The sequence below is a fragment of the Nycticebus coucang genome, chromosome 20 (genome assembly GCF_027406575.1).
Source record: "Nycticebus coucang isolate mNycCou1 chromosome 20, mNycCou1.pri, whole genome shotgun sequence".
Lineage (NCBI taxonomy): Eukaryota > Metazoa > Chordata > Mammalia > Primates > Lorisidae > Nycticebus > Nycticebus coucang.
The window spans coordinates 48,028,775-48,049,579 of record NC_069799.1 but is presented as its reverse complement, the minus strand read 5'-3'; the positions used below and the strand labels follow the sequence as shown (position 1 = coordinate 48,049,579).

Below are 20,805 nucleotides of genomic sequence, written 5' to 3'. Positions count from 1 at the left end.
TGGCGGGCGCCTATAGTCCCAGCTACTTTGGAGGCTGAGCAAGAGAATCGCTTAAGCCCAAGAGTTGAAGGTTGCTGTGAGCTATGATGCCACAGCACTCTACCCAGGGCGAAATAGTGAGACTCTGTCTAAAAAAAAAAAAAAAAAAAAAATCTGCCACAATCTCTGTCAGAAATGACATTTACATAATGAAATATAGAAATGTCATAAACAGTTCAAATATAGGCTGAGGATTCATTATCAAAAATGCTTGAGACCAGATCTAGATTTCAGATTTTGGAACATTTACATTGCAAACCTGAGCATTCCAAACGTGCAATTCAAATGTGCCAGTGAGCATTTGCTCTGAGTGTCATATTGATGCTCAAAATGTTGTGGCTTTGGACCATTTTGGATTCCGAATGTTCAGATTTAGGATGCTCAACCTGTATTTGCATCTTTTAACTGTTAACATGTTAGAATATAAATGTTTTGCAAATATTTTGTTCCTCAAAAGACACACGGGAACATACTACCTTTTTTTTTTTTTTTGTACAGACAGAGTCTCACTGTACCGCCCTCGGGTAGAGTGCCGTGGCGTCACACGGCTCACAGCAACCTCTAACTCTTGGGCTTATGCGATTCTCTTGCCTCAGCCTCCCGAGCAGCTGGGACTACAGGCACCCACCACAACGCCCGGCTATTTTTTTGTTGCAGTTTGGCCGGGGCTGGGTTTGAACCCACCACCCTCAGCATATGGGGCCGGCGCCCTACTCACTGAGCCACAGGCACTGCCAACTACCTTTTTTTTTAATACTCACATGATTTTAGTAGTTTGCTAGAATAAGGAGTAGCATCCTTTTCATCAATAGACATAGGACACGTGTCTTGAGAAAATTGTGATATTTCAGATAGATGAGTTGAAAGGATGTCTTCAGAGTCTTGATTTTTTTCTACTACTGATGTATTCTAGTAGAAAGAAAAAAAAAAAAAACCAAATGCTCAAAGATTTACCTTTACAAAAACACCACATAAGTATAAATACCTCCTAAGGAGAAAAACTGTTAAGTAACTCCACATGCTTGATATTTAAATCTATTCTGATTTAGGTGTATTATGTGAAACTCCTCTTACAAATCCCCAAGAGACAAGCACAGATAATACTTACAAATCCCAAAGAGCTGATGAGAGATAATACTTGTCCTGGGGTTCTTGAATAATCTTGTCTAGGTTTTGCCATTGATGGTGTTGTAAGAATGTCCATCATATTAATATCTATGTGTGCAAAAAAAAAAAAAGAATGTATGTAAGGTTCTTTCTTTTTTTTTTTTTTAAGACAAAGTCTCATTCTGTCACCCTGGGTAGAGTACTAGCGTGCCATGGCATCACCTACTGTTGAGGCCCATAGTAACCTCAAACTCTTGGGCTTAAGCAATCCTCTTGCCTCAGACTCCTGAGTAGCTAGGACTACAGGTCCTACCTGCCATGATGCCCAGCTAGTTTTTCTATTTTCACTAGAGTCAGGGTATCAGTCTTGCTCAGGCTGGTCTCAAACTCCTGTGCTCAAGTAATCTACCCACCTCAGCCTACCACAGTGCTAGGATTACATGTATGAGCCATCATCCCCGGCCAAAGTAAGTTTCTTTAAAACCTTCAGCTGTCACTGAATAAAAATGAGTGTTATCAAACTAATAACAAAATAACATTTGGTAAATCAAATATCAGAAAGGAAAAGGTAAGGAATTAATATAAATTTGGGGCTCTTCATGCTGACTAAAATGTTTAAGCCTATGTCAAGATAGCAATTGACCCAGATTATTAGCATGTCTCTGTGCATAAAAACACTTTTGGGATACTCTGTACTTTAAAATAATTGAACGGGTGGCACCTGTGGCTCAGTGAGTGGGGCGCCAGCCCCATATGCCGAGGGTGGCGGGTTCAAACCCAGTCCCGGCCAAACTGCAACAACAAAAAAAAAACAGCTGGGCATTGTGGTGGATGCCTGTAGTCCCAGCTACTCGGGAAGCTGAGACAAGAGAATCGCCTAAGCCCAAGAGCTGGAGGTTGCTGTGAGCTGTGATGTCACAGCACTCTACTGAGGGGAACAAAGTGAGACTCTGTCCCTTAAAAAAACAAAACAAAACTATTTTATAAATAAAACTTTAAAAAAAGACTCTTATGATGTAAAAATGACTTAAAATCATCAATATTATCATAACACAAAATTTCCCTGACTTATAATATTTTCCAATAACTTATTTGAAATTATTTTAGTCAGATTTGTTTCATCATTCAAGAAGTTTAGATTGTAGAAAGCTAAAGTGGTGAATATACTGTATATTAAGGAATATCTTTAGTGGCATCTCATATAACATCTGTAATTGAATATCCCTATTTTTGTAGCAAAATGTACAAATAAATCACATAAAGTAGAATTAACAAAGACTGATAGCCCCACACCAACTCAGTCAGATATCACCAAATTTTGTAAAAACAGCTGTGTAAACTTTGTATTTCCAAACAAAGAATTATAGATATGCATATAATTTCGAATGCGTATAATTCAACAGTTTATAATTGGTAAGCCTAATTTTAGGTTAGTGTTCACTTATTTGAAAAGTTCCTTCCAGGCGGCGCCTGTGGCTCAGTGAGTAGGGCGCCGGCCCCATATGCCAAGGGTGGCGGGTTCAAACCCAGCCCCGGCCAAACTGCAACAACAACAAAAAAAAATAGCCGGGCGTTGTGGTGGGCACCTGTAGTCCCAGCTGCTTGGGAGGCTGAGGCAAGAGAATCGCGTAAGCCCAAGAGTTAGAGGTTGCTGTGAGCCGTGTGACGCCACGGCACTCCTACCCGAGGGCGGTACAGTGAGACTCCGTCTCTACAAAAAAAAAAAAAAATGAAAAGTTCCTTCCGATCCATCTCCTCTTTTTAGTAGAGAATACAATACTCCTCCAAGTTAATCACCTATCATTTATCTATGTAGAAATTTCTAGTTTCTTCTTATATGAAATGATGCTACAAATCATTTTATTTGTGCATATTTTTGTTTTTTTGAATAATTTCCTTAGAATAAATTCTAAAATATAAGTTGCTAAATCAAAGAGAACTAAAAGCTTCTGTTTTTAAAACCATACTGTCAGATTTCCTCCAGAAAGCACTGTGTTAATTTACATTGCCCCTAGAAAAATTCAGTGTGCTTTTTGTGTAGTCTTATCAATTGGGTCAGCAGTATTCCCTTTATGGCTATTTAATAGTATAAAATGGTTTGTTTATTTATTTGAAACAGTCTCATTCTGTTGCCCTGGGTAGAGTGCTGTGGCATCATAGCTCGTGGCAACCTCAAACTCTTGGGCTCAAATGATCCTTTTGCCTGAGCCTCCCAAGTAGCTGGACTATAGGCATCCATCACAACGCTTGGCTAGTTTTTCTATTTTTAGTAGAAACAGGGTCTTGTTCTTGCTCAGGCTAGTCTTGAACACTCGAGCTCAGGCAATCTACTTGCCTTAGCCTCCCTGAGTTGCTAGGATTACACACATGAGCCACCTTGCCCAGCCCATGTATTCTTTTCTATTTTTGCATTTTTTACTTACTACTAGTGAAATGAACATATTCCCAAATATATGTATGTGTGAATTATATGTTCACTTTTTTTCTCCCTTTGTCAAGGTTTACTGTTGGTCATGGATAGCTAAGTTTTGAGCTATTAACCCACTTCATCATGTTATAGTTATATTATTCATTTTACTGATGCTTAATTGGTAAAAATCAATTTCAGTAGGGATAAAAGTCAGAAGAACAGAAATTATAAGTTCCTTTTGGAAGATCCCAAATCTTCAAGGACCTTTGACCATTTAAGAATAATAACTTGGGTAGCGCCTGTGGCTCAGTGGATGGGGCGCTGGCCCCATATACCGAGGGCGGCAGGTTCAAACCTGGCCCTGGCCAAACTGCAGCAAAAAATAGCCGGGCGTTGTAGCAGGCGCCTGTAGTCCCAGCTACTTAGGCAGCTGAGGCAAGAGAATCATTTAAGCCCAAGAGTTTGAGGTTGCTGTGAGTTGTGACGCCATGGCACTCTACTGAGGGTGATAATATAAAACTGTCTCAAAAAAAAAAGAAAAAGAATGATCACTCACAAAAAGGACAAATGATACTATGATACCATTATATATACATCTCTAGCCTATTTTGGAATAAATAAACACAAAAATTTATTTAGTGGAAACTTAAAAAAAAACAATGTATGTTAATAAAATGTAGTTTATAAAATTTGTTGGACTTTTGAGAAGGGACTTACCTGCTATTTTTCTTACCTCTATTCAAAGTAACCTTGGAAAGCCCAAAATCTGTCAGTTTAATATGACCCTCATTGGAAATAAGCATGTTGTCTGGTTTCAAGTCCCTGGACATATGAAAGGCAAAAACTAGATAAGTATAAAAGGGCTAGTTTTGACGTTAGAGTTTCCAGAAAAAAAGAGAGTTACAGAAGAGTCAAACTCCGTTATTTTCCTCTGAAATAAAGGCACCATTAGTGGTTTTGAAAAGTGTAGAAAACAATTCTCGAAAGCAAAACATCTTTTTTACTACATAGCTGAATCTACAAAAAGTTCAATGATTTAAGACAAGATTATCTTTGGCATAATTTGTTAGATATTCTGTTAAAATAACTAGATCTCACTAGATAAAATCAACCTCAATCCTGTTCAAAATCACATTTACCCCTAAGGAAGGTAAGATTAAGCTTTAATAGAGCAGAGTCACTTCACTTGACTTTCTTTGCACAGAGGAAAAACATCATAAATCAGCTATGACTAAAAAAATAGTACTTTTTCATGATGTTAAAGGAGAGGAAAAGGAATCAGCAGTCTTCACATTAACATGCTATAATCATAGTCAAAGCAACATAGTTAAAAAACACAGGAATCCTAGCAATCTGGGCGGCCAAGGCAGGTGGATTGCTTGAGCTCACGAGTTCAAGACCAGCCTGAGCAAAAGCGAGACCCACCCCCAACTCTACTAAAAATAGAAAAACTGAGCCAAGAGAATCACTTGAGCCCAAGTTGGAGGTTTCTGTGACCTATGACACCATGGCACTCTACCCAGGGTGACAGCTTGAGACTCTGTCTCAAAAAAATAAAAAAATAAAAAACACAGGAATGGGGGTAGGTTGATAGCAGGAGGGATAGTAGGGGGACCACACCTATTAGCACATTGCAAGTACAAGTTGGATCTATCAGGTGTAGAACACAAATGTCCTAATGCTGTAATGGGGTAAATGAGGTGAAAGTTATGTTGATTAGTAGAATGTAAGCACTCCAATTTGTACAAATAATCAACACATCGAATCCCATAATGGCATAAATGTATTTATGATCTATGTACAAAAGACTTAAAAAAAAGAAGAAAAAAACACAGGAAGAGAAAAGTTAAAGCAATTTCCACACTCACACAACATACTACTAAACTTCAGATAGATTGGAAACATAAGTGGCTACTGCAAATACTGTATTTGAGACTTAAATATTTAAGACATAACTTGATTACTTGTATTTTTAAATAGTAGTTTGGAGAAAAGTCAGTCTTTACCTGTGGATAATTCCATGTCGATGAAGGTAGTCCAGAGCCAATGCTACTTCAGAAATATATTTCACGGCCATTTCTTCATCAAAATAACCATATATGTGTAAGAGAGATTTGACATCTCCACCAATAAGATACTCCATTACCTATCAAAAAGAAATTTAATATTGTAAAATAAAAACAATACGATTGCTTTAAAAATACGGTATTTGGGGGGTGGCACCTATGGCTCCGTGGGTAGGGTGATGGCCCAAATACCCACGGTGGTGGGTTCAAACCCGGCCCTGGCCAAACTACAACAACAAAAAATAGCTGGGCGTTCTGGCAGGCACCTGTAATCCCAGCTACTTGGGAAGCTAAGGCAAGAGAATCGCCTAAGCCCAGGAATTGGAGGTTGCTGTGAGCTGTGATGCCATAGCACTCTACCTAGGACAATAAAGTTTGTCCTACAAAAAAACAAACAAAAAACCCACAGTATTTGGGCTTCAGAATATCGCACACAAACTTTATGGATACCGTGTGTGTGTGTGTGTGTGTGTGTGTGCGTGTGTGTGTGTGTGTGTTCTTACATATACGTAATATATATATTGCTCAGGTACTGCCCTGGGGCAGAGTCCTTTAAGACCTGTAGAACCAGTGGCAATCGCTGAAGAAAAGCAGTAAGAGATAAAGAGATAAGACGGAAGAATAAGAGTTTTCAAAGATGGGAAACACAGGAGGCCATCACTAGCTTGTGGGGTTCCCGTGAATGGCCCTGAGTATTTGTTCCACTCAGCTTTTATTGAAGGCTATTTGGTCATTTAGCCTAGAGGGTAAGCTGAGGAAGGGAACACGTATGCTATCTATAATCATTAACTTTACCTGAGCCTTGTGTGGGGGCAGCCTCTTGTCTATGGTCACACACACAGATTCCTTGGCGGGGGTGGGTGGGTGGGGAGGGTGTTAGTCCCTACTAGTTCACTGTGGAGTGATGCCCCAATGGTGTTAGTCTCCTCTGAAGAATTGGTGGGAAAAAAGAACTTTCCTCTTATCTCCAACCCAGAGGTGTCTTCATCTGTTATTAGGGTACAAACCCTCCTGCCCATATTTTAGGGCTCAAGCTGTTCCCTTGATCTTTGCCCTGGCCATAATACAAATCCTCAAAATAGGTATTTGCTTTGAGTGTTGACTGTAGGGGACTGCCTAGTTAATGTCCTCTTTAGAGTGTTTACAGACCCAGCCTGGGTGTTTGTAAGCTATATCCCCCTATAGGCCAGGCTTCTAGGAAAAGCAGGAACTGCTCAGGTAAGTAATTTAATTGCTGGTTTAAACAGCTTTTATTCTGTCTGGCTCAGCTTATCTCTCTGTTTTTCCCTTTTTCTGGGAATGTTTTCCCTTGTCAAGAATGGGGTCTTCTGTCCCCATTCTGCCTGCAATATATTATATATAAATATATGTATACATTTCTTTTTCTTGAGATAGAATCTCATTCCATTGCCCTGGATACAGTGTCTTGGCATGCTAGCTCACAGTAACCTCAAACTCTTGGTCTCAAGAGATCTTCTTGCCTCAGACTCCCAGGTAGCTAGGACTACAGGTGCCAGCCACTATACCTGTCTAGATTTTCTATTTTTAGTAGAGAAAGAGCCTTGCTCTTACTCAGGCTGGTCTCTAACTCCTGAGCCCAAGCAATCCACATGCTACAGCTTCTCAAAGTGCTAGGGTAACAGACATGAGCCACCACATCCAACTCTACAGTTACATATTTTTGGTATGATTTTCTTTCTTTCTTTTTTTTTTTTGTGGTTTTTGGCCAGGGATGGGTTTGAACCCACCACCTCCAGCATATGCGACCGGCACTCTACTCCTTGAGCCACAGGCGCCACCCTTTGGTATGATTTTCTAAGAGAACACCTTTTCTTGCTATCATTCATTTTATATATATATATACATATATATATATATATACACATTTTTTTTTTTTTTTGAGACAGAGCCTCAAGCTGTCACCCTGGGTAGAGTGCTGTGGCATCACAGCTCACAGCAACCTCCAATTCTTGGGCTTAAGCGATTCTCTTGCCTCAGCCTCCCAAGTAGCTGGGATTACAGGCGCCCGCTACAATGCCTCGCTATTTTTTGGTTGTAGTTGTCATTGTTGTTTGGCAGGCCCAGGCTGGATTCGAACATGCCAGCTCTGGTGTATGTGGCTGGCGCCGTAGCCACTTGAGCTATAAGCGCCGAGCCCATTCATTATATCTTAATGCTAGGTTTCCTCACGTTGTCATTTTAATTAAAAATCAAACTAGTTAATTTGAACAAAAATTGAGACAAAAAAAATTGGAAGATTATCAGAACGATTTCCCATATACTGTTTTTGTTTGTTGGTTGGTTGCTTGGTGTCCTAGGCTCAAGCAACTCTCCTGCCTTAGCCTCTCTTGTAGCTGGGATGACAGGTGTACGCATATGATGCTTGGCTAACTTTTTCTATTTTTGGCAGAGACAGGGTCTGGTTCTTGCTCAAGCTGGTCTCCAACTCCTGAGTGCAAATAATTCTCCCACATGAGCCTCTCATCGTGCTAGGATTATAGGTGTAAGCCACCTTGCTCAGCCCACTTAAGTATTAGGAAATCTGGTATTAATGTGTAATTTTTTCATTTTTGCTAAGTCGACAATAAAATTGACAATGTTATGATCCGTTTCCATGAAATTCTCCATTACCTATCTAACAAGACACTGTTACATAATTGCAGCACAATAAAATTCCATGAACTTAACACCAATATAATGCTATTATCTAATACGCAGTCCATATTCAATTTATCTAATCATTTTGAAATTGTCCTTTATAACTGTGGTGTCATAGCTCACAACAACCTCCAACTCTTGGGCTTAAGCGATTCTTTTGCCTCAGCCTCCCCAGTAGCTGGGACTATAGGTGCCTGCCACAACGCCCAGCTAGTTTTAAAGATGAGGTCTCACTCTGGCTCAGGCTGGTCTTAAACCCATGAGCTCAGGCAATCCACCTACCTCGGCCTCCTAAGTGCTAGGATTAAAGGTGCGAGCCACCTCCCCTGGCTAAATCAGTAGATTTTGAGTAAAGCAGATAAACCTTCATAATGTGAGTGGCCTTCAGCTGATTGGTTGACAGCATTACAAAAAAAAAGACTGAGGTACCCATAGGAAGAGGGAATTCTGCCTCCAGACTGCCTTTGGACTGGCGCTTCAACATCAACCTTTCCCTGGGTCTCCACTCTGCCAAACCTACCTTGTGGATTTTGGACTTGCTAGTCTACATAATTGTGTGACCTGATTCCTTAAAATTTTCTCTTTCTGCCGGGTGTGGTGGCTCATGCCTATAATCCTAGCACTCTGGGAGGCTAAGGTGGGTGGACTGCCTGAGCTCAGGAGTTTGAGACCAGCCTGAGCAAGAGTGAGACCCTGTCTCTACTAAAAATAGAAAAAAAAATAGCTGGGTATTGTCGCAGGCTCCTGTAGTCCCAGCTACACGGGAGGTTGAAGATCACTTGAGCCAGAGTTTGAGGTTGCTGTGAGCGATGATGACATGGTACTCTACCAAGGGCAACAAAGTGACTCTATCTCAAAAAAAATTTCTTTCTGCCTCTTTTTGTATGTGTACATATACCCGCCTGCCCCCTTCACTCCCATACACACACATCCTATTGATTCTTTTTCTTTTGAGGACACTAATTAATACAATAGGTAACCTGGCCAAGGTCATAAAGCTAGTGAGTGCCAGAGGTGAAATCCAAGGTTCTCTGAATCTAGATACTGTGCTCTTAAATTACTGGATTCAGTAACCGCTAAACAAATGAAGAAAAAAATGTCAAATTATTTACTCACCAAGTAGACATTGCTTGCGGACTGCAGTGAATAATACAAATGAACAATGAAAGGGCTCTTGCTTAGTGCCAGCGCATCTCTCTCAGCTTGGACCTGATGAGTCATATTTTTGTTGATCATGTCTGCTTTTTTGACAACCTAAAATAGATAGCATGCCAACAGACTTCATTTATTTTTCATTACAAAATGCTCCCAGCTTTCAAAGTTATCATCATACAAACACCATGAGAGAGAACATACATAGATATTATTCAGACTTCACACTGCCACGAGGAAATTGTGTCACAGAAATAGTTAAGAACTTTAAAAAAAAAATCTTCAAAATAGAGCTGCTTATCTTGTATTAAGTAGTACATGTATCACATCCCCCCACCCCCTTTTTTTTTTTTGAGACAGAGTCTCATTATGTTGCCCTCGGTAGAGTGCCGTGGTGTTACAGCTCATAGCAACCTCTAACTCTTGGGCTTAAGTGATTCTCTTGCCTCAGCCTCCCAAGTAGCTGGGACTACAGGTGCCCACCACAACACCTGGCTATTTTTGTTGTTGTTGCAGTTATCATTGTTGTTTTAGCTGGCCCAGGCCAGGTTCGAACTGCCAGCCTCGGTGTATGTAGCCAGCGCCCTACCCACTGAGCTACAGGTGCCGCCCTCATCACCCTCTTGAGAAGGAAAAAGAATTAAATATTCCCCGACTGCCCTGCTTGTTAGTAGAAAACAAAATTCTGTTTTCCTGTATTTATAACAAAGTGAAAAGATAGTAATGTTCCTAATAAGCCCCCAAATAATCAGGGACCTGGGCAGAGAGTAATAGTTACTAATATTTGTTTTTATTTCTGATTCTTTGATGGATGGGAATAGAATCAGAAAGAGATAGAAGGTTGGAAGTATGTTCGCCTAGAAAAAATATCTTAAGCAAGAACGATTAGTACTGAAACTTAATAGTCCCAAACGCTGTCATACAGAAAACTAATTAAATACTGTTAAAGTTTCAAGGCAATTGGTACAGAAACTATAACTAATATTACAGTTGGAGCATCAGTTTAAATAATCAGCAACATTAGGATCAATCCTCAGGTCTACTACTACCAAAAAAGGGGGCATATTTCTTTCAAAGACTCTAATTAGAGTATTTACTAAATCATTAACACGTGGTGAATTTCAGCTCACCTCCTTTCTTCAAGAAAACTGAGCAAAACTGACAAAACAAGCCTGTCATATGTTTCACCTATTATTCTACTGGCTGGGAGGGCATATTTGTTTTGTTCACCACTGTCCCTCAGATCCTATGCACAAAGGGGATGCTCACTAAATATTTACTGAACAAATAAATCGGTGGTTTCATTTCAACAATTGATTACTAAGTATTGTTGAAGGGCAAGTAAAATCTTGGAAACATAAAACAAGTAAATTAAAGGGAATGGAGTGGATCTGAAAGATCAGGAAGGTTTAAAGGAGAGCTTAGATGAATCTTAATCCATGAATAAGGAAGGTGAAGGAAAGCAAACAAAGATAGAGAAAAGCACATAAGGAGGAACTAGCATAAACATAAGCTCAGAAGTGAGAAAATACACAGTATTGAGAGACCACTTAATTGCCTGGTGTGGCTGGAAGACAGGCTATATGGAAGACAGAGTGTGAATCTAGAGTTAAAACTTGGAGGGGCGGCGCCTGTGGCTCAGTGAGTAGGGCGCCGGCCCCATATGCCAAGGGTGGCGGGTTCAAACCCAGCCCTGGCCAAACTGTAACAAAAAAAAAATAGCCGGGCGTTGTGGCGGGCGCCTGTAGTCCCAGCTGCTCGGGAGGCTGAGGCAAGAGAATCGCGTAAGCCCAAGAGTTAAGAGGTTGCTGTGAGCCGTGTGACGCCACAGCACTCTACCGAGGGTGGTACAGTGAGACTCTGTCTCTACAAAAAAAAAAACACACAAAAAAAACTTGGAGTGTGTCTGCTTTTCTAAGGAATTTGAATTTTAGCTTGCATGTCATGGTCTAAGGAATGAATGAAAAAAGAAAGATAATGATTCCAGTTAGGAGGTTATTCCAATAGACCAAAGGCCCGATCAACCTCAAAAACATGTCAAGTGAAAAAAGCCAGATGTAAAAGAACACATATTATATGATCCCATTTACATGAAATTTTGCCTTAGAAAAGGCAAACATATAGAGACAGAAAGTAAATTTGTGGTCACACAGGCATAGGGGTACAGAGGAGATCTTTTCTGGGATATGGAAATATTTCTAAAATTGGATTATGGTTATGATCACACAACTATTAATTTACTAAAAAGCACTAAATAATACCTTCATAAAAAAATAAAAAGAGGGAAAAATAAAGACCTGTAGTTGGACAGAGACTTGGCAATGGAAAGAAAGGGGTAAAAAGAATGACTATAAGACATGGAATTAACAGGAATGAGGGAGATATGATTTTGAGATCAAGTAAAGTTAAAAAGACTGACGTTTCTAGTCTGAAGGGCAGAGATGATGGTGGTGCTATTAAATGGAGAGAGAAGACAGGTTTACAGTTTAGGTGGTTAGGTATAAAGGATTGCTTAAGGTTAGGCAAGTACCATTTGTTTTTGTTTTTTTGTTTTTGAGACAGAGTCTCACCATGTCACCCTTGGTAGAGTACCGGGCTGTCACAGCTCACAGCAACCTCAAACTCTTGGGCTCAAGTGATTCTCTTGCCTCAGTCTCCCAAGTAGCTGGGACTACAGGTGCCTGCCACAACGCCCAGGTGTTTTTTGTTGCAGTTGTCATTCGTTGTTCAGCTGGCCTGGTTTGAACCTGCCACCCTCGCTGTATGTGGCTGGCGCTGTAACCACTGTGCTATGGGCACCAAGCCAGTAAGTACAATTTGGAGGTGTGTGCTAGATATCCTCTTGGCCACATCCAATGGGAAGATGAAATCACATGGACAGACTGGTGGCTTCTCCTTTTCTTTATCACTTTCAGTCACTGCTAAAATGTGAGCAATCTGAAACCATGGGAGTACAAGAAAACAGCTTCAATTATATTTTAAATGTTTTTAGAATGATATATTTGTATGTGGATAAAGGATCGATTTAGGACATATTTCAACTTACTCTTTAAAAGTACATTCTAGATTTCACAATGGAAGGAAGCTCTGAAGAGAAAAGGAAAGATTCATTTAATGAGATCTGTTGGTTATACAGCAGGTCATCAGAAATTAACCTACATCAAACTGACAAAATTAGAATATAATCTGGAAGTGACTGTTAAAAACTTAATGAAAGTTCCAAACTTAATCCTGATAAAGGACAAATCAGTAAAAGGATCCAGAGATACATAAAACAAATAGGTAATGCTAACACTTAAAAATTTCCTAACAGACTCATCAGATAATACAGCAGCTTCCTCAGTCAAACTTCAAAAGTCAGTGCCAATGAACTAACCGACCTCTTGTGGCAGAAACATTTCAGAGGTTCGGCATATGAAAGCAAACGAACAAAGGAAAAAAACTAAAATGCCAATTACTTAAAGCTTTTTGGATTTAGAAACTTGACTCAAGTCTGGGTTACACTATGAATCAGGGCTGGCTTTCCTTGAACGCCTCGATCAAATCCCACTGCCTTTCATCGGTTTCCTCATTTGCTAACGTTAGCCAGGAAAAAGGGTCAGTCTTTGCTATTGTCTCTGGGCAGTGACTCCTAAGCATCCCAGATACCGAGAGAAGGTGGAGCAGAGGCGAGACACCCAACTCGACCGCTGATGTCACTCCAAATGAAGAAGTCAGCTCATAGGGCTCTGGAAGCTTTAGCGCGCCAAGCTACCCAGACCAGTGTCGCTTCAGCAGCCTTGGGGCCTGCCCAAGTCAGGGGACAGGAAGGAGGGCCGAGGGCCCTGACTCCTTCTTTCCACCTTCTTGACTTCCTACCTTCACTGCATACAACTTGCCGCGTTTCTGCCCCAGATACACTTTCCCGAAGGCGCCCCGGCTAATGGGCTTCACTATGGTGAATTCCTCAATGGAGGGCGGTCTTGGCACCGGGATCCTATTCACGCACTCCCCTGTCGCCGCACCTCCTCCACTCTCCTCGCTCCTGGTGGAGGGTTCCATCGCTGGACAGCTCAGACTAGAGCCTGCAAAAGGCCAGCGGCCCAAGCCCCTTTGCCGGCCGCCACTCCCGCCAACCCGGTTCAAAGTGAGGCTCCACCCACGCCGCGCGCGCCGACCGTGACGTCACGGCGCTGCCGCGCCGAGCCCAGCGCAACCCCGCCCCGGTCACCGCCTCCACGGAGACGCGCGACGGCTGGGGCGTCGGCAGTGTCTTGAATCTGCCCCGGACTCCTCTAGGGCCGAGGCCACCGCCCACTGACATCATTTGGAATGAGGGAGGAGGCGCAAACTGTTCTCGGCCGGCAGGACTGGACTGTGAATCGCGGGATTTGAAGAGATTTCTCTTGGCATCCAAACAAGACTGGCGGGAGGCTGCCCTCCTGCGCCTAGACCTGCCATTCCTTCCCGCCCCCTCCCCCTGGGAGAAATGTAAACCACTTCGGACTGTCCAGTAAAGCGGTGGCCAGGGATGAGGTCTGGAGGCTAGTGAAGTCCTGGAATGTGGAGAAACAGGATGAACAGGAAGCGGTGGCTGGCCCTGTAACCTGACGTTTTCACAGGATGTAATTTGCCTGACTGAAACAGACTAGGTCCAACAGGAAGAAATTTCGATTTATTGTGAGGAAGACGGAAAGCAGTAAGTTGGAGCTAAAGACCTTATGGCCCAGGGCCCAGTCACATTTGGTAAGGAAGTTGTATAAAATCTGTCAGGTTCAATAGGGTGAAGGCCTTTCTTCCCTTAAAATAAAAAGATCGATGGGTAGAGAGCCTTGGGGACTCCATTCGCAAGGCTCAAGAACGTTGATAGACTGGCGGGGTAGGCTTACTTGCCCCGGAAGTAGTGTTGCGTTAGCGTTTTGCCTTCCGGCGTAAATTTGTCTGTCGTTGCATCTGTAGGAAGGGGAAGCCATTTTCCGTTTCTGGGAGGACTGAGGAACAGGGGAGGAAGAAAAAGAAGAAAAAGGGCTCAGCGCCTCCCCGCCAAGCCACGGACAGAGGGGCAGTTTCGACTGGCGGGTGAGGCCGCTGCGGGCCCGGAGATGTTTTCCTTGTCGAGCACAGTGCAACCGCAGGTGAGTGTGGCATTCAGCTCTTTTTTTTTTTCCGGTCTGTCGCGCCTCTTTGCCAGTTTCGTAGATAAAAGCAGTTTCCCAAAAGGGACCCTTAAAAGGAACACGATTAACTATACGCGAGTCCAGGGGTTGGGAAGTGGGTCAGGGGACAACGCTGAAAGTCGGACCCGAGACTCAGTAAAGGGCTGACGATGAAGCTTTGAGGGGCAGAAGCGTGATAATGAGCATGATGGAGACCTTGGCTTATCTGATTGCATGTAATTTCTGCTAGAGAATTTGTCAGGCATTGTTCAGTGTCGGGAATACTGGGGTGGGGGGTGGGGAAATGTCTTCGGGGTCGATGTAAAGGGAGCAGGTTAGTGTTTCCCTCTAGTTCTTCAGATTCTCCAAAGGCTTTAGTATTCACAGCCCCTGTCCCTTCTTTTTCTTTCAAGTGACATTTAAATTTAACCTAAATATAAATTTTTTATATTTGATCAGAAATGATTAGTATATAGTATATGTATTTCCGAATCTGTAACAGCTTGTAATTAGAATTTTTATTAAGCTTCATCTCCATCTTTTTGTAAAGCAGAAGACGAAGAAGAAAAAAATGATTTCAAGGGTTTTTGTTATCTTTTGTTGTGGGTAATCACTTGTGACAATGTTTTATTCTTCATTCAGGATCTTTTCTCTATGGTTAACATTTTGATGAGTTTTTGAGACTTCTCACAGTTTTACAAATAAACGTTTTTTAAGAACATACAGATATTTAAGATGTTTTTTAAAGAAAATCGACACTCTTAGCTGCTGTAAGTGTGATTGTGTTGCTCTGTGTAACTCTTATTACCCTTTATTTAAGTTTTCAATAATTTTTGTGTTAGTACTGGCTGAATAATAGACATTAAAGTGGTTAGTTATTTATTGGGCTTCAGTTATGTACCAGGTGAATAAAGGAAATGTGGAACCTTTTTTTTTTTTTTTAACATACTTAATGGCAAGAAACTGGAGTGTTTTAATGGTGATACAAAGTAGATATGATGGGAGTTGGCCAGTCAAAAGAGTGAACAGGTATCTCAGGCAGTCTGAAAAATATCTGTAGGTCTTGAGGTAGGAAAGTGTTTAGCAGATTGGAGGAACAAAAATGAAGCTAGTGTGGCTAGAACATAGTGATTAAAGGGAGCAGTGACAGAAATAACATTGGAGAGAAAGAAGCTTTAGAAGCCTTGAGACAGATCATACAGTGAGTGAAGGATGTTAGGGCTGATTTCACTTTTTTGAATTTCATTTTGTTTGTTGGAAACCATTTGAGACATAGTCAGATTTTCATTTTGTTTTTGTATTTTTGTTTTGAAACAGGGTCTCTGTTGCATGGGGCTACAGTGCCGTGGCATCATGTTAGCTCATTGCAACCTCAAATTCCTGAGGTCAAGTGGACCCTTCTGCCTCAGCCTCCCAGAGTAGCTGGGACTACAGGTGCACACCACCATGCCCAGCTAATTTTTCTTTCTTTTTTGTTTGTTTTAGTTTTTTGGGTTTTTTGCGGGGAGGGGGATAGAATTGGGGGTCTCACTTTGTTTCTCACGCTGATCTCTAGCTCAAGCAGTCCTGCCTTGGCTCCCCAAAGTGCCAGGATTAATAGTCATGAGCCAACAAGCCAGGTCCAGATTTTCATATCATTCTGGCTTCTTGCTGTGTGGAGAGCAAAGGTGCTATTTACCAAGATAAGTAATGTGTGGAGGAGTCCTAGAATGGTCTATTGAATGTGGTATTAAACCTTTTGAAACTGAACTTCTTACTGTAATGTCAAGAAGGCGTGTTTTTAACAGAATTTGCCATTAACTGGATGGACAGTTAGAGATGGTAAAAGGATTTTGCATGTTACAGGTGGTTTTAATGGTGACCAAAAATAGGAGGACACTTAGGCCATTTTATGCTGTGAAAGATGGTAAACTCATTTGGACTTGTACTTGAATTTAAATGGTAAAAATAGGGAAGACACAGAAAATAAACTTTTTCATTGAGAAGAGATGGATCTTAAATCCTCTTTGAATGAGAAGAGATGCACTAATTAAACCTTTTCAAAGGAATTGGTAAAAAATACCTATCTTCAAATAATTTGATTTCTTTTTTTTTTTTTTTTTGCAGTTTTTGGCCGGGGCTGGGCTTGAACCCACCACCTCCGGTATATGGGGCCGGCACCCTACCCCTTTGAGCCACAGGCACTGCCTATTATTTGATTATTTTAATAGTTTTAAAGAATTTATTGTTTCTTTCTGACTTTAAAAATACACAGACAGGGGTGTGACTACTTAAGGTAGTTTTATAGTCTATTTTATTCATACCACTGAACCTATCTAAATTCTTGTTTTCTTCATCTATTAAATGGGAAGTATCCCTTGATAATGGCATTAGTTCATTTGTGAGGGGGAAGCCCTCATGACTTAAATACTTCTGAAAGGTTCCACTGCTTAATACTATTACAATGACAACTAAATTTCAACAGGAGTTTGGTGGGGGACAAACATTCAACCATGGCAGGAAGTATTATTGTCACTATTTATTGCTGTTATAAGGTTTAAATTAGATACTATAAATAAGACTTATAGTACAAAATCTGGTGTGTAATAAGAACCCATTAATTTACTCTTTCACTCAGCAAATATTTATCACCCAGTCTGTGCGCTGGTGTTATACTGTGATGTACTGATGTGGATATACTGGAAGACAGTATTGAGAAAATAGAGAAAAGAGAATAGAGAAAAAAATTCCTTGCTACATGGAGCTTGTTTACATTCTAGTGGGGGAGTGTAATCTAATGAAAAATAATCATGTATAGGCCAGGTGCATTGGCTCACCCCTGTAATCCTAGCACTCTGGAGGCTAAGCCAGGAGGATTGCTTGAGCTCAGGAATTTGAGACCATCCTGAACAAGAGCAAAACCATGTCTCTATTAAAAACAGAAGAAATGAGCCGGGCGTGGTGGCTCACGCCTGTAATCCCAGCACTGTTGGGAGGCTGAGGAGGGAGGATTGCTTGAGCTCAGGAGTTTGAGGCTTGTCTGAGCGAGAGTAAGACCTCGACTCATGGGAAAAAAATGGAAAAACCCAGCCGGGCACTGCAGTGAGCACCTGTAATCCCAGTGGCTTCGGAGACTGAGGCAGCAGGATGCCCACTGGCCGAGTCTGAGGTTGCAGTGAGCTATGATGCCATTGCCCTCTGCTCAGGGCATAGGGTAGAACTCTGTCTCGACAAAACAAACAAACAAACAAAAAAAAGAAGAAATGAGGTGGCATGGTGGTTCACAATTGTAGTCCCACCTACTGGGGAGACTGAGGCAGGATGGCTTGAGCCTACACGTTTCAGGTTATAGTGAACTATGATGACCCCTGCCTCACTTTAGCTGGTGACAGAATGAGACTCTGTTTCCTTTTTTTTTTTTTTTTGGTTTAATTGAGACAGTCACTTTGTCCCCATCTGTAGAGTACTGTTATGTCATAGCTCACAGCAACCTCAAACTGTTGGGCTCAAGCGATTCTTTTCCTCAGCCGCCCTAATAGTTGGGACTATAGGTGCCTGCCACAATGCCCAGCTATTTTCTTGTTGTTGTTGTTCAGCAGGTCCGGGCTAGGTTCAAACCCATTAGCCCTGTTGCATGTGACTGGCACCCTATGAGCTATGGGCAGCCACCTAGAGACACTGTTTCAAAAGAAAAAAAAAAGAATTGTATACCCAGCTGGTGTTGAAGAATTGGGTGATGTCAGAAAATACCGAGAGAGAGAGAGAGAGATAGAGATAGATAGAGATAGATATGCATGCTCATTTTGTTTCTTTTTTTTTTGGCTGGGGCTGGGTTTGAACCCACCACCTTCGGCATATGGCACCGGCCCTCTATCCCTTAGAGCCACAGGCGCTGCCCCAGAGAGATAGATATGATAAACATTATGCAGACCCTCGACAAATCTCCAGGGGAAAAATCAAACGGTGTAAAACAATCATGGTGCGGAATCAGTGGAAAAATTCTGGTAACATGAATATCCAGAATAGATCAACCCCCCCCAAGGAAAGATATGGCAGATGTAACTGAAGATCCCATTCATAAACAGCTGGACGTGATGTCAGAAATCGAATTCAGAATTTGGATTGCAAACAAGATTAATGGAATGGAGGAAAATTTAAAATTAGAAATACAAGGAGCACTTCAAAAGTTGGAAGTAGAAATTCGAGGAGACATTCAAAAGTTGTCTAAATAATTTAATGAATTTAAAGGCAAAACCACCAAAGATTTTGACACACTGAAGCAAGAATTTGCAGCCCTCAAAGATCTGAAAAATACAGTAGAATCCCTCAGTAACAGAGTGGAGCAAGCAGAAGAAAGGATTTCTGACATTGAACACAAAGCCTTTGAACGCTCCCAAACTCTCAGAGAGGAAGAGAAATGGAGAGCAAAACGGATCATTCTCTCAGAGAGCTCTGGAATAATTCGAAGAAGCTAATATCCGCCTCATTGGAATCCCTGAAAGTGATGAAGTGGCCTCATAAGGCACAGAGGCCCTTCTCCATGAAATTATGAAAGAGAATGTTCCAGACATGCCAAGAGACTCTGAAATTGAGATAGCAGACCGTTTCAGAACCCCAGGAGGACTCAATCCAAATAAGACATCCCTCAGGCATATCATAATTAACTTCACTAAAGTTAATATGAAGGAGAAAATTCTGAAAGCAGCCAGATGTAAGAAATCCATTACCTACAAAGGGAAGAATATTAGAATGACTGCAGATCTCTCTGCTGAAACTTTTCAAGCCAGAAGAGGGTGGTCATCGATGTTTAATCTCCTAAAGCAAAATAACTTTCAACCCCGGATCCTGTATCCAACTAAACTGAGTTTCATTTATGATGGAGAAATTAAATACTTTCATGACATTCATATGTTGAAGAAATTTGTCATAACCAAACCAGCTCTTCAGGATATTCTCAGACCTATCCTCCATAATGACCAGCCCAATCCTTTACCACAAAAGTAAATTCACTCAGAAACTTTTGATCAAACTCCAACTTCCACAGTGGGGAAAGGATTAAAAATGTCCACTGGACTTTCAAAAAACTCGATACCCAAAATTTTACCAAACTTATCAATATTCTTCATTATTATGAATGGCTTAAACTGTCCTCTAAAGAGGCACAGGTTAGCTGACTGGATACAAAAACTCAAGCCAGATATTTGCTGCATACAAGAGTCACATCTTACCTTAAAAGACAAATATAGATTCAGGGTGAAAGGATGGTCATCCATATTTCAGGCAAATGGTAATCAGAAAAAAGCAGGTGTTGCAATTTTATTTGCAGATACAATAGGCTTTAAACCAAGAAAAGTAAGGAAGGATAAGAAAGGTCACTTCATATTTGTTAAGGGTAATACTCAATATGATGAGATTTCAATTATTAATATCTGCACGCAACCAGAATGCACCTCAATTTATAAGAGAAACTCAAACATACATGAGCAACTTGATTTCCTCCAGCTCCATAATAGTTGGAGATTTCAACACTTCTTTGGCAGTGTTGGATCGATCCTCCAATACGAAGCTGAGCAAAGAAATTTTAGATTTAAACCTAACCATCCAACATTTGGATTTAGCAGGCATCTACAGAACATTTCATCCCAACAAAACTGAATACACATACTTCTCATCAGCCCATGGAACTTACTCCAAAATCGAGCACATCTTAGGTCACAAGTCTAACCTCAGTATATTTAGGAATAGAAATTATTCCTTGCATCTTCTTGGACCACCATGGAATAAAAGTTGAACTCAGTAACAATAGGAATCTGCATACTCATACAAAAAAATGGAAGTTAAATAATCTTATGCTGAATGATAGCTGGGTCGGAGATGAGATTAAGAAGGAAATTGCCAAATTTCTGGAACAAACAAAAATGAAGACATGAATTATGAGAACCTCTGGGACACCGCAAAGGCAGTTCTAAGAGGGAAATTTATAGCACTGCAAGCCTTCCTCAAGAGAACGGAAAGAGAGGAAGTTAACAACTTAATTGGACATCTCAAGCAACTGGAAATGGAAGAACATTCCAACCCAAACCCAGTAGAAGAAAAGAAATAGCCAAAATTTGAGCAAAATTAAATGAAATTGAAAACAAAAGAATTATAGAACAGATCACTAAATCAAAAAGTTGGTTTTATGAAAAGGTCAATAAAATAGAAAAACCCTTGGCTAACCTAATCAGGAATAAAAAAAATAAAATCTCTAATCTCATTG

At 41.0% G+C, this 20,805-nt stretch overlaps 2 protein-coding genes across 8 annotated transcripts in view; one reads left to right on the top strand and one right to left on the bottom strand.

The window, feature by feature from the left end:
- The window catches only part of MASTL (microtubule associated serine/threonine kinase like), a 38,899-nt gene extending 25,328 nt beyond the window's left edge, over positions 1–13,571 (bottom strand). For 5 of the 6 annotated variants that reach the window (XM_053572656.1, XM_053572652.1, XM_053572654.1 and 2 more), the window contains exons 1-6: positions 13,291–13,562; positions 9,397–9,534; positions 5,563–5,702; positions 4,290–4,378; positions 1,148–1,254; positions 801–948 (exon numbers count right to left, since the gene is read on the bottom strand). In XM_053572656.1, coding sequence (XP_053428631.1) covers positions 801–948; positions 1,148–1,254; positions 4,290–4,378; positions 5,563–5,702; positions 9,397–9,534; positions 13,291–13,473 — 805 coding nt within the window. In that variant the 5' untranslated portion in view covers positions 13,474–13,562. Of the gene's footprint in view, positions 1–800; positions 949–1,147; positions 1,255–4,289; positions 4,379–5,562; positions 5,703–9,396; positions 9,535–13,290 lie in introns of all 6 variants that reach the window. The other variant, XM_053572657.1, reaches the window with a different exon arrangement.
- A 98-nt stretch (positions 13,572–13,669) lies between these two features.
- Positions 13,670–20,805, top strand: part of LOC128572313 (ATP-dependent zinc metalloprotease YME1L1) — a 45,949-nt gene continuing 38,813 nt past the window's right edge. Inside the window, exons 1-2 of one of the 2 annotated variants that reach the window (XM_053572135.1) lie at positions 13,670–14,157; positions 14,371–14,546. In XM_053572135.1, the coding sequence (XP_053428110.1) occupies positions 14,133–14,157; positions 14,371–14,546 (201 nt within the window). In that variant the 5' untranslated portion in view covers positions 13,670–14,132. The remainder of the gene's footprint in view (positions 14,158–14,370; positions 14,547–20,805) is intronic. The other variant, XM_053572136.1, reaches the window with a different exon arrangement.